Below are 13,944 nucleotides of genomic sequence, written 5' to 3' on the forward strand. Positions count from 1 at the left end.
ACCAGGGGGTTGACGCCGATCGAGAGAACAGTTGAGTACCAAATTAGAGTCTCCCATCAAGAGAACCGTGCCCATACGACGCTGGGCAACTATCTTAAATAGGTGGGAGAAAAATCTGCTTTGGAACGCGTTAGGCGCATAATAAGCAACTAGGCGTTGGGATCCCCCCTTAAATTCCTACCAGACCTAAAGGATGTAGTGTGAATTTGGCAGGGGAAACCAGGCTTTTTTTTTTTTTACATTTAACAAACACAAGTTCATTCTGAATGACATAAAGAAAATATTTCAGATGCATCCAAATTTCATTATCAGAAAAAAAAAATTGGATACGTTAGGATTTGTTATTTGTTTAATTCGAAAATTCAGATGGATCTGAATGTCCGAATATTCGTGCAAATTCCAATTTGGAAGGAAACGAATCATGAATATGTCTAGTAACAAATTCAGGGTGCATGTGACCCATTGTACTGATACAGTCCATTTCCATTACCACATCTATTACAAAAAAAATGTTGGAGCACAAAAATCTTCAGGGGAAAACAGCAAGAGAATAGCATCAGGACTATGAAGGCAGGTCACCAGCACTCAAGATTCAAAAAACTTTAATTTTTAAGATTACGTCACAAAGGTGTGAATGCCAAGGTTCCGGGGGTGTTCAAGTAGAGACACAGAGGGTAGCCAATAACCCCGCCCCCCAACACCACTGTGATGTCATAATACAACGCTGCCTAATGTTAAACTGCTAAAGCAGGTGCTGACATCAGTGCCGTGTCCATGCGCATGTGCCCCGTGGTTCGGAGTGCCAGACACACCCAGTACCACGTTCCTGGTTGCCAGGACTCAGGCGGGACGCTATCTGGCAGAGCTCAGTGGGAAGAAGGAAGAAGTGACAAAGCTGGCATCACTATGAAAAAGTTTGGCCAAACAAATATGTAGTATAAAAAAAACAAATACACAGTGTACATGTTACTAACTGCCTGTCACCCCCTCAAACTAAGTGCACCATCCAACAACATTAACAGTATGCTCAGGAGGTTCCTCACAGTCAGACTGCTCTGCGGTTGGGGAGAACCCAGAATGGTTATATGCAGTTTCCTCAGGAATGACAATTGAGGATAGAGCCTCTTTAACAGTTGGCTGCAGTTCAAGCGCTTCACCATCTCTGCAGATGAGTCATGTGGCGGTGGGAGCCATGTCTGAGGAAGCTACTTACTTAGTATATGAGGGTGCAGCTCAAGTTTTATTCCTGCATTCTTGTTTCTTTCTCTCCTTTAATAGGACTCTGGGGAACCAGCCCGCTGGCAAATTTGGGTCTGCCTGTCAGAAGTACCAGCGTCCTCTTTTTTCTTCCTGGTTTTGGTTGGATGCCACAGAGCGGGCAAAAAGCAAGAGCACAGAGCCGAGCTGAACAAGGATCCAGGGAGCTACAAGTAGCCAGATGGCCGTGCTGGGTCGAAGTATCAGGAGTATTGTAATGGATAGCCAGCGGACTATAAGGACACACATGCTCAATCAAGCCTCACACCAACTCTTCCCCGTGTATTGTGGAAATGTTACAATTGGTAAAGTAAGGAGTTCTTTATGGATATAATAGTTAAGCAGTGAAATGCCCTACCACAGAGGATAGTTGTGGCAAAATCAATCTCCCCTTTGGAGAGATTTCCTCCCGATTCATGTTGGATATTGGGCCTAGGAAGTGAAGGGAAACCTTTCAAAGAGTTCTAAGAATTTCCTAATAAAAACAATTTAATCTAGAATCACAATATTTCCATAAAGTGTGTCTGTGTGTTGTAAGGCTCTCAGATGTGTATCAGCACATGATTGGGTTCTAAGGTCAATGAATATAGGCTCTAATTCAAGAGTCACAGAGGTGTGATAACTGGTAAGGATATACTGTAGACCCAGGGGCGGATCCAGCGTCTATTCTCGGGAGGGGCACTGCCAGAAAACGGCCAGTACACCCCCCCACGATTACCCGCCCTGCAGGTCCGTACAAGCATACGAGTACGCTCACCCGCACCGATGTGCAGGACGGGTGAGCGTAGGGCGGCTTATGGCCATGTAGTCCTATAGAGAAGAACAGGGACTGTGTACTAAATCACACGCAGCACCTGTCCTTCCCGGGAGCTGCCCGATACGGCCGTGCACGCAGCACGGAGCTGTACGTGCCGGCCGATTAAAAAAACTGGTCACCTTACTCTGGAGGTCAGTGGGGGCTCCCGGGGCCTGGTTGGTAGTGGAGGCTCACCTGTGGCCGCACCAGCCAGTTTGCCCGCAGCAGATGCCGGAGGGCCCGTCACCAAACCCCCCCCCCACTAAATGAAGCCCCTGGCCGCAGGTGCAGTGGCCCACTCCGCCGTCTCTCTGCCACCTGCACCGCTACAGATGCGGCTCTCTAAATGCGCAGCCGCTTGCATACCGAGGCGATCCGGGCTGGGTGGATCAGGCAGATGCGGCCCTTTAATCAGGCATGTTAGAGGGCTGCGCTTGAGGAGCGAGCGGCTGCGCGATTAGAAAGCCACATCTTTAGCGACAGAGAGACGGCGGAGGGAGGGAGCCACCGCACCTGCGGCCGGGAGGTTCATTTAGCGGGGTGACGGGTGACCCTGATGGTAGTGTTGATATCCTTCTAAGCACTACTCCTTGAGATGTTTCTTTGAAGACATACATTTTAGTCCTTGTGCATCCTTAACAGGCACGAGAGCTTTTATTGATTTAATAAATAATTCATAAAATACTTACTCACATATTAACAGCTAATGCCCCCACCCCTCCACCGGTACAGGTGTACTATCCGTACCCCATTTTGAATTTCGCTTGCAAATTGTGAGCACTCAGATGACCTAGCTGACCAAGAAGCGTTTCTTATTGGCCAGCGCGATCAGAAGAACTTCCCGCTGACCAGGTAATTACATTTCCCCAAATTCACTTGGGAAAGTGAACTTACCCTTTAAAAAGAGGTTATGTGTTCATTATGACATCAAGACATTACTGCTGAGTTGGTAGCCTCTTTATACCCTTAGTGTAAATTACAAATATAAGTGTCCCATGCCCCCTTGTTCTGTGAAATGTTCCACCAGACAAGCAACAGCATGCAAACTGTTGCAGAAACGTGCCGACCTAATTTCTCTAGGAATGCTCTCAGCTTTGGAATGGCTGAGGGCACAACAACACATATTTTAAGACTAACTTCAACACACTAAACATTAAAAACAATATGCAATACAGTGCTGAACATTTTAAATACCTTAAAGGAGAATTATGAGGCGAGTGATATTCAGCCTCATAATCTGAGCTGACCTGTGACAATGAAACTGTCACAGGTTGGCTCAGTAGATCGGGAAGTGAGCGAACACATACTGTTGCTCGCTCACTTCTCGATCTATCCGTGCAGAGAGCCGTGACTGTCAATCATGGCTCCCTGCAGGGATTCCCTCCCCTGTCCGATCCTCCAGCGCTGACTGGCGGAACGGACGGGGTAGGGGGCGGGTACAGCTGGCTCTGCCTCTAGATAGGCAGAGCCAGCTGTCACTCACACAGCTGGGTGGATCCAGACAGCATTGTCGAGATCCGTTCCGGCGTCGTCGTCTCAGTATACCGCGAGCTACAGCTCGCGGTATACTGAGCTGTGGGTGATAGGAGGACGCTAGTTTGTGTCCTCCCATTACCCTTAGGAGAACTATGGGGAAAAGCACTAACCCCATAGTTCTCCTTTAATTATGTTCTAACTATAGACACTGGTGTAGTAGTATTGGTTTCTAATGTATGAACTGAAAAATGGCCTGGCCAGGAAGGGGGTCTAAACACCTGGTCTTGAAGTGGTTAATCATTCATACATTTGTCTGTAATGTGTGCCAACTGGTTTTAAATGGCCACACCAAACATATGAAAAATAATGGGTCAGTGATAATATATTGACATCTACCTACCCTATGTTCCGTTTCTCTTTTCTTCAATTCGTCCTCATTTTGACTTATTAATGTTTTCTGTTTATCCACACTGCCTTGAAGCTTGTCAAACAAGTCAATAGAAGAAGGCATCTCTTTATCCAGTACACCAATCTCACTCAACAGTGAAGAATGCTTTTTCTGTGAAAAAAACAAATGTGTAGTCATCAGAGAGACTGCTTGGTTATGTTCAGTTGTCGGGGTAAAAACATCTTTAGAAGATTAGACAATGACATATTTTCACAAAAACATATACCACCAAAAAGCTTTACCTATGCATCCGAAGCTGGTGACCTGTTTCTTATACTTATATTAGAATCAATTTATATCTACAGGTTCTACTTCAAGAAAACACAATATTAAAAGCAAAAAAGCTTGTTTTTATGTGACTCCTGGAATCAGACACACACATGGTTAATCTGGAGTGAAAGCCTGTGCCGATAAACTGCTATTCTACCTCTGTTTTATTGTGAACAACCTTTTAACAGAATTGTCCAGGGTCAGTCACATCAAAACAAAAGAATTTGTCATTGTGCCATGTGTCTTGCTACCTTATACGATTATGAACTTGTGGAATTTGCTACGTATAAAAGTTTAGCTGCAGAAAGATTACTATGAGAGATTTAAAGGACTAAACCCCCATACATTTCCTGTACCACTAAGGCCCTTTTCACAAGGTCTAAAGTACAACCAGGTCTAAATGTACGGGCCTCCATTTACACCCAGTTACCCCCGACTACATCCAGGTCCTGAAAAACAAATGGAACAGAGTTTCTTTTGCTGGACCTGTTTGTGTCGGACCAGGGGTAACCTGATGTAAATGGACACATGTCTGTTTACATCCAATTCCCAATAGAACGACATGGGGTCCAGCAGTTTTAGTTCTTTCCTCCATCGCAGGATTCAGGGATCCCCTCCTGATCGGAGCAGTACGGAAAGGACGTCACTGCTGTGGCATCTGTGTCCATCCATTTTTTTCCCTCCGTCTTGCGATGGAAGAAAAGACTGAAATGGTCAGACCCCATGTTAGTCTATTGGAAATGGGATGTAAATGGACATGTGCATGAAAAGAAAGCTGGGCGTAGAACCTATGCAAGTGCTATGTGTAAGATCCATGTTCCTGCGCATTTTTCTTCCTCCCCCCCCACCTGGTTTATTTTGTAATAGTTAGTTAAACAATAAATGGAAATTAAGCGGGAGGTAGCCAGCAGTCTGTAAATGGGAGAGGACAGGGGCATTTTTTTACATGGACAGCATTTATTTTATTTTTTTTAGGAGGAAACAACTCATTAGGAATGTCAATAATCCTTAACCTCGAGTACAAATACCAATATTTTGCTTTCGGTACTTGCCGATACCGAATATCAGGCCAATTAGGAAGCCGGGCGGCGAGTAATGACCCCCCTCCCGGCTTCCTAATTGGCCGGGAAGCTGGCTCCATGCTGATTCAGCCAATCAGGAAGCCAGGAGGCGGATCATTACTCGCCGCCCAGCTTCCTGATAACATGGGAAGCTGGTTTCATGTTTCCCTGCGGCACTGGCAGTCAGAGGAAATCTTCCTCTGACTGGAAGTTCCGGTAACGGGGAAGGTATCGGAGCATTTGGGCGAGAACGAGTACCCGCCCAAATACTCGGTTTCGGCACCGATACCGATACTAGTATTGGTGCATCCCTATTTTGAAACTTGCAGTTACATAGTTACATAGTATTTGAGGTTGAATAAAGACATTAGTCCATCAAGTCCAACCTATTAGGATCTCATTCTAGGAGTACCTGTACCCCTGTATATTACCTGTACCCCTGTATATTACGGTCCCTTAAGAAATCGTCCAAAAGTTTCTTGAACAATTCCACATTATTTGCTGAAATCACCGCCTGTGGCAGTGAGTTCCAGACCCTAACTGATCTAACTGTGAAGAACCCCCTTCGCCCCTTGTGCTGGAATTTTTTTTCCACCAATTTTAGGTGGTGGCCTCTAGTTTTTGTAACGGAGTTAATTTTAAACAGTTTATCGCTAATGTTATCAGACATGCCCTTTCACATCAGGAGCACACTCCTTTCACATCAGAGTCCCCCCTCTTACACTAGGAACCTCCCTTCACATCAAAGTCTCTCTTTCACATCAGAGGCCCTCTCCATATCACAGTCTACCATTTATATCAGCCCCCCCATCACAGTCTACCATTTACACCAGAAGCCCCCCTTGCACATCAGGAGCCCTCTTTACATCAGAGTCCTCAGCCCCCTCCTCACATGAGAGACCTACTATTACATTGGGTGACACAGCTGAGGCAACATGGCAGACAGCGGGAAGTAGAGCATTCCTGAACAGAGGCAAAAACAATATGATACTGCATGAAAATGTTAAGATACCCCTGAGGAAGCCAGAAGGTGCCACGGCACGCTGGTTGAAAAAGGCTCTGTTAGAAGACCTGTTCTAATTACTATTGTTTCTCTTTTATGTTCGGCCAGCACCAGTATCTGTCTTCCCATCCCTAAACACAAATAGAACACTGGGCGGATGCTGTTCGAGCAACACCACTAGATGGCACTGAGAATGGGGATTTCCTATGCTCCCCAGCGCCATCTAGTGGGGATAGTGCCATGTGAATGGCATCCGCCCAGCTATACGCTGGGTGAAAGACTTATACATCAGGCCCATAAATGCTACACTTCCCTTATTACACCCATGGCTGACACAGTACAATACCATCCTACTGCTATATCTTCAAATACTAGTCCAATAAAAAAGCTGAGTCCACCAATAGCAACCAGCCCCGCTCCTTAGATGTAACCCCAACTGGGTGACATTTCATGTGCTCAAGCACTTTGTATCATAATGATGTCATCTTCTGTTGCATCCCAGCGGGGCTGATCTCCTACAAAGTGATGATGGAATGTGCTCAGGTTTGATTGGCAGCTCAGATCCCACAGATGTCTATGGGGGGAAATCATGTTAGATTGTTTGAGGGCTAATAGGGAACCTACAACTAAAATGACAGACAAAAATAATAGGAACAGGAGAGGCAGAAAATGGGGCAACTGTCCAAGAGCTAGCAATCAAACTTGTGGTTGACACAGACAATAGTCCTACTAAGGACTTTTGGGTTTAAAGAAATGGAGGGGGAGGGTCACCAGTGCGATTCACAGACGTAAAGCATGGTTTGTGCACTGACCTGATCTCTCCCTATACAGAGTCTCATCTCTGCTCACAGCAGCTTCAGATACACGGACACTATAGCGAGGTTGTCGGCTTATCCAGGTACCCCCTTATTGGACTTTCTAAGCCTGCTGACCACAGTTTGAGGGTGAGGCAAAGAATTTTGGTTTAAAAAAATTAGAAATCGGATACAAATTGTCAGGAGCTGTCCATTTAGAACCAACGGGGCTCACCTCCTCTCTACTCCTGCAGCCTCTTTACAGCCACTTCCCATCTACATGAGGTGGGGAGTATAGCGGACTTCAGTCATGTCAATGTGTGCTGAAATGATACTTTCAGTGAGGTGACAACTCAGGAGAACAATTGGGACAGGAACAGAGTGTTGTCACTCCAGTACAGGAAGTGGCTGAATAAGGACCTTCCTGGAAGGATCACTAGCCATTATTTCAATAAAAGTTGTAGATTTATACTTATTGAGGGCCCATTTCTACTTTGCTATCTATACTATTAGGTCTCATTCACAGTGCCGGCCATTGCCATACACCCCCCTGCTCAGTGTATCTCTGCGGTGGGGGTTCACAGGGCTGGCCATTGACATACACCACCCTGCTCAGTGTATCCCTGCTGTGAGGGTTCACAGGGCTGGCCATTGCCATACAACCCCCTGCTCAGTGTACCTCTGCGGTGGGGGTTCACAGGGCTGGCCATTGCCATACACCACCCTGCTCAGTGTATCTCTGTGGTGCGGGTTCACAGGGCAGGCCATTGCCATACACCACCCTGATCAGTGTATCTCTGTGGTGCGGGTTCACAGGGCTGGCCATTGCCATACACCACCCTGCTCAGTGTATCTCTGCGGTGCGGGTTCACAGGGCTGGCCATTGCCATACACCACCCTGCTCACTGTATCTCTGTGGTGCGGGTTCACAGGGCAGGCCATTGCCATACACCACCCTGCTCAGTGTATCTCTGGTTCAGGTTCACAGGGCTGGCCATTGCTATACACCACCCCAGTGTATCTCTGTGGTGCGGGTTCACAGGGCAGGCCATTGCCATACACCACCCTGCTCAGTGTATCTCTGTGGTGCGGGTTCACAGGGCAGGCCATTGCCAAACACCACCCTGATCAGTGTATCCCTGTGGTGCGGGTTCACAGGGCTGGCTATTGCCATACACCACCCCAGTGTATCTCTGTGGTGCGGGTTCACAGGGCAGGCCATTGCCATACACCACCCTGCTCAGTGTATCTCTGTGGTGCGGGTTCACAGGGCAGGCCATTGCCATACACCACCCTGATCAGTGTATCTCTGCGGTGCGGGTTCACAGGGCAGGCCATTGCCATACACCACCCTGATCAGTGTATCTCTGCGGTGCGGGTTCACAGGGCAGGCCATTGCCATACACCACCCTGATCAGTGTATCTCTGCGGTGGGGGTTTCAGCAGCTGTCTGTATGTAATGACACATGGCGTGAATATGTGTGGTCAGGGACTGATAAGTGCCCCCAGAAACATGACACATGATCAGCCATGGACAGTGTCCACCAGTCATTGGTTTGTACAGACTCCAGCCGTGTGAATGAGGCCGGTTCACAGCTGTGCGTTTTACATGCGTTACCATTGAACTCCATATAATGTGTTTTGATGAAAGATGCAGCAAGCAGGATTTATTAAAGTAGTCCAGGAATTGTTTTACCCCCCTCCCCCTTACAGTGAGGCTACCACTGCACAGCAAGGGTTAACTGCTCGCTTGTGTCTATTACTCACCCGAAGCTCTGAGCCGGCTTCTTCTAGACCGGTCCCTGCAATGTCTCTCCCCCTCCTCTGCAGTGGTCTAAGGCCCAGTAAGTCATCACATCTGTATACAGTGTAAAGAGGTGAGGATGCTGAGGGACATTCCATTGCTGCTGCAGAGGAGGAGACAGGCTGGAGGAAGCGCTGTGACAGCTGGCCGGCTCAGAGCTTTGGGTGACTAGAACTTTGTTATTTTAGCACCTAGACACAAACCAGCGCTTAACCCTTGCAGCCCCACTGCAAGGGTTCATAAAACGATTCCTGGACTTCTGCTTTTTTCCAGCACGGCACCTAAAACACATCATCCCAACGCACTGAAGCAACAAACCTCCAACGCACTGACGCAACAAACCTCCAACGCACATGTGTGGCGGCATGTCACACAGATGAAGTAGGTGGTGATGGAGGGAAAAGGAGGATGGATACACTAGGTGGGGGAAGGAAGGATGGATATTAGGGCTGGTAATGATTACAGTTTTTGTGTTCGATTAATCGAATTTTTTTGAATCGATTAATTGATTAATTATAACGCACATACAGATCCAACTACATTGGCCTAGGGTGTAGGTGAGGTGGGGGGACGGATGCTCTAGGTGAGGTGGGGGGACGGATGCTCTAGGTGAGGTGGATGACAGATGTAGGTGAGGTGGGGGAAAGGAGGACGGATGTAGCTAAGGTTGGGGATGGGAGGATAGATGCTCTAGGTTAGGTGGATGACAGATGTAGGTGAGGTGGGGGAAGGGAGGATAGATGCTCTAGGTGAGGTGGGGGAAGGGAGGACGGATGTAGGTGAGGTTGGGGGTGAGATTGCTGAGTGACGTGGGGTAGGAAAGGATGCCGGATGTTGTGGGTAAGGTGAGAGAAGGGAGGATTGACGATTTAGGTGAGGGATGGGAGGGAGATGATAGGGAGGAGGCCGGATGTCGTGGGTGAAGGGAAGATTGATGTTTTAGGTGAGGGATGGGAGGGAGATAATAGGGAGGATGCCGGATGTCGTAGGTAAAGTGGAGGAAGGATGTTTTAGGTGAGGGATGGGAGGGAGATGATAGGGAGGATCCCGGATGTTGTAGGTAAAAGTGGGGGAAGGGAGACCGGAAGTTGTAGGTGAGCCGGAAGTTTCCCCACGCACTAACCAATAACAGGCAGCAGGGAGAGGCCGTTCGTCATCCTTCATCCTCCGGCTGGATCGCGTTCATTTCCCAGCCGCCGCTTTCCATGAATCCTCCGGGGGGCACCATGAACCTCAATACGGCCAACATTAACCTACAATGGAACCCGAAGAGCCTGGAGATTCGGACCCTGGCCGTGGAGCGCCTGCTGGAGCCTCTGGTCAGTCAGGTCACCACCCTGGTGAATACCAGTAACAAAGGGCCCTCGGGGAAGAAGAAGGGCCGCTCCAAGCGGGCCCGGGTCCTGGCCGCCTCCGTGGAACAAGCTACCCAGACCTTCCTGGAGAAAGGTGACAAGATCGCTCGGGAGAGCCAATTCCTGCGGGACGAGCTGACCGCCGCCGTGGACGAGGTCCGCACTCAGGGCGAGCAGATGAGGGCGGCCTCCGGGGACTTCGCCGATGACCCGTGCTCCTCGGTAAAGAGGGGGAACGTGGTCCGGGCCGCCCGAAGCCTCCTGTCCGCCGTCACCCGGCTCCTCATCCTGGCGGACATGGCCGATGTGCTGAAACTGCTGCTGCAGCTGAAGGCGGTAGAGGAGGGGATCGTGAGGGTGAGGAATGCTGGCACCGAGCAGGATCTGGACATACAATACAAGGCGCTGAGAGCCGAGCTGGGGAAACTACATGCGATGAGTGCTAAACGACAACAGGAGCTGAAGGACCCCGGACACCGGGATCAGATGGCCGCGGCCCGGGGAGTCCTGCTGAAGAGCACCCCCATTTTGTACACAGCCTCCCAGGCCTGTCTGCAGCACCCCGATGTGGCGGCCTATAGAGCCAACAGAGACCTGATCTACAAGCAGCTCCAACAGGCTGTCAATAGCATCTCCAATGCAGCCCAGGCCACCCCGTCCGAGGAGGGGGCAGCACAGGGGGGAGAGCTGGCCGTCGCCCTCAACAACTTCGATAAACAGATCATTGTGGAGCCTATAAGTTTCACAGAAGAAAAAATCCGGCCCTCTCTAGAGGAGAGACTAGAGAGCATTATTAGCGGTGCCGCCTTAATGGCCGACTCCACCTGCACCCGCGATGACCGCCGCGAACGCATTGTGGCCGAATGTAACCTGGTGCGCCAAGCCTTGCAGGATCTCCTCTCGGAATACATGACCAACGCCGGGCGCAAGGAAAGGAGCGACGTGCTCAACGCTGCCATAGATAAAATGACCAGGAAGACCAGAGACCTGCGCAGACATCTGTGTAAAGCGGTGATGGACCATGTCTCCGACTCCTTCTTAGAGACCAACGTGCCCCTCCTAGTTCTGATCGAGGCCGCCAAGAACGGTAACGAGAAGGAAGTTAAGGAATACGCCCAAGTTTTTCGTGAGCACGCCACAAAGTTAATCGAAGTGGCAAACCTGGCGTGCTCCATCTCAAACAATGAGGATGGAGTTAAAATCGTCCGAATATCTGCAAACCAGCTTGAAGCGCTTTGCCCACAGGTCATAAATGCAGCGTTGGCCTTGGCAGCCAAGCCACACAGTAAAGTGGCTTTGGACAATATGGACATTTTCAAAGAGCAGTGGGAGAAGCAGGTTTGTATCCTGACCGATGCCGTCGATGACATTACATCCATCGATGACTTTTTGTCTGTCTCAGAAAATCACATCTTAGAAGACGTCAACAAATGCGTTATAGCTTTGCAGGAAAGAGATATAGACGGACTGGATCGCACTGCGGGAGTCATACGTGGCCGTGCTGCCAGAGTCATACATGTTGTCATTTCAGAGATGGAAAACTACGAGGCCGGCATTTACACAGAAAGAGTTATGGAAGCCACTAAACTCTTATCAGACACGGTTATGCCGCGCTTTAGCGAGCAAGTCGAATCTGTCGTTAATGTTCTCAGCCGAGACACCAATCACCCTATAGATGAGAACGAGTTTATCGATGCCTCTAGACTTGTGTACGACGGCATTCGGGACATCCGGAAAGCTGTTTTAATGATCCGAACGCCTGAAGAGCTGGACGATTCTGACTTTGAGGCGGACGACATCGATGTGAGAAGCCACACCAGTATTCAGACTGAAGATGACCAGCTCATCGCAGGGCATAGTGCTAGAGCAATCATGGCTCAGCTTCCACAGGAACAAAAGGCAAAGATTGCAGAGCAAGTTGCAAGTTTCCAAGAAGAAAAAAGTAAGCTGGATGCCGAGGTATCCAAGTGGGACGACAGTGGCAACGACATCATTGTTCTGGCCAAGCAGATGTGTATGATCATGATGGAGATGACCGATTTTACAAGAGGAAAGGGACATCTTAAAAATGCTTCCGATGTCATCAGCGCTGCAAAGAAGATTGCAGAGGCTGGATCGCGAATGGACAAATTGGGCCGTACCATTGCCGACCACTGCCCTGACTCTTCCTGCAAACAAGATCTCTTGGCATATCTGCAGCGTATTGCCTTATACTGCCACCAGTTAAACATCTGCAGCAAAGTCAAAGCAGAAGTTCAGAATCTTGGGGGTGAGTTAGTTGTCTCTGGAGCCGACAGTGCCATGTCCCTGATACAAGCTGCTAAGAACTTGATGAATGCCGTGGTGCAAACTGTTAAAGCTTCCTACGTGGCTTCTACAAAGTATCAAAAGTCCCAGGGAATGGCAGCATTAAACATGCCTGCAGTTTCCTGGAAAATGAAGGCCCCGGAGAAGAAGCCCCTGGTCAAGAGAGAAAAGCAAGACGAGACCCAAACAAAAATTAAGAGAGCTTCTCAGAAGAAACATGTCAATGTCGTGCAGGCCCTTAGTGAATTTAAAGCCATGGAGAGTATTTAGGCTAATGGGCACAGTTAGTACTTTATGCATTTTTACTGCTTTCACATATATTCTAAATAATGCTTTTGATAAATTTCTTTGCCAGTTCATACGGTTATTACATATATTCTAATTATTTTTAAAGCCCAACTCCGGGCACTAGAACAAACGGAACACTTGCGGTGGGGCTTCCCTGCACTGCGAGGGTTAAATGCTTGTTGGGTCTTTGGGTTGAAGAATAAGGTACAATACTTGCCTTATTCTTTGCACCGGAAGGCCACTGCCATCTGTGTGACAAATCCTCTGAAGCCCCTTTTTTTTTTAAGGTGTCCCTGGCAGTGGTCAAACACCTATAGTCCATCATTGCATGTGAGGACAGCAGGAGGCCGCCCACAACTGGTAGCGTTGGGAAGAAGTGTACAGTGCCAGAGCAAGGATTAAGGTAAGCAATGCATCCTTTTCCTCTACCCCCCTAGACCTAATAAGCATTTAACCCTTGCAGCGCGGGGGTACCCCACTGCAAGCCTAGTTTTTTGTGACCCCCGGAGTTGTGCTTTAGTGCTAATATGTTCCTCTGCCAGTGTTAAATGAACTTGTGAGGATAGAAATGTGGATTTTGCCGTTCTGGCTTGTTTTTAAAGCGAGTTCTGGTTTGGCCATCCAGATTTTGGTTTTATGGCATAGTTATTGACCTGGCCTAGTATGTAGCTAATGAAGTCTCAACTGTTCTGCATACTTGTTTCAGGTTAGAAACTTACCATTCACATTTATATTTTAGGTGAGATTAGGGATTCCTGTGTCAGCTTTCCTACAGCAGGAATCCCTAATCTGCCATTTAGAAGTGGTAGCTGTCACCTATTCAGGTTAATAATCGAATAACAGCAGCTGCATTTGAATGCTGGCACACCACGTGTGATACGATTACATGTGGTTAAGAATCGATCACTATCCCTGGATGCATCGATTTGTGTGTCTAGGGATAGTGATTGATTCCTAACTGTCGCATACATACGATTACATGTGGTGTGCCAGCATTCAATTGCAGCTGCTGTCACCAGATCATTAACTTGAAAGGGTGACAGCTGCCGCGTGTAAACATCAGATTAGGGATGCTTGCTGCAGGA

At 48.4% G+C, this 13,944-nt stretch overlaps 1 protein-coding gene across 4 annotated transcripts; it reads left to right on the forward strand.

Annotated features, from left to right (window-relative positions):
* The first annotated feature begins 10,127 nt into the window (after positions 1 to 10,127).
* On the forward strand, positions 10,128 to 12,909 carry LOC108786076 (catenin alpha-1-like). Of its 4 annotated transcripts, none has more exons than XM_018555295.1 (2): positions 10,128 to 12,419; positions 12,555 to 12,909. In XM_018555295.1, the coding sequence occupies exons 1-2, from the start codon at positions 10,136 to 10,138 to the stop codon at positions 12,839 to 12,841; spliced, it is 2,571 nt and encodes an 856-aa protein (XP_018410797.1). In that variant the 5' UTR covers positions 10,128 to 10,135; the 3' UTR covers positions 12,842 to 12,909. The 4 variants fall into 4 exon arrangements, with proteins under 4 accessions (XP_018410797.1, XP_018410795.1, XP_018410796.1 ...); XM_018555293.1 differs by having other exon boundaries at positions 10,128 to 11,416; positions 11,510 to 12,909; XM_018555294.1 differs by having other exon boundaries at positions 10,128 to 10,600; positions 10,721 to 12,909.
* The last annotated feature ends 1,035 nt before the right edge of the window (positions 12,910 to 13,944 follow it).

Source organism: Nanorana parkeri, unplaced genomic scaffold, assembly GCF_000935625.1.
Source record: "Nanorana parkeri isolate BGI_ZX_2015 unplaced genomic scaffold, ASM93562v1 scaffold190, whole genome shotgun sequence".
Lineage (NCBI taxonomy): Eukaryota > Metazoa > Chordata > Amphibia > Anura > Dicroglossidae > Nanorana > Nanorana parkeri.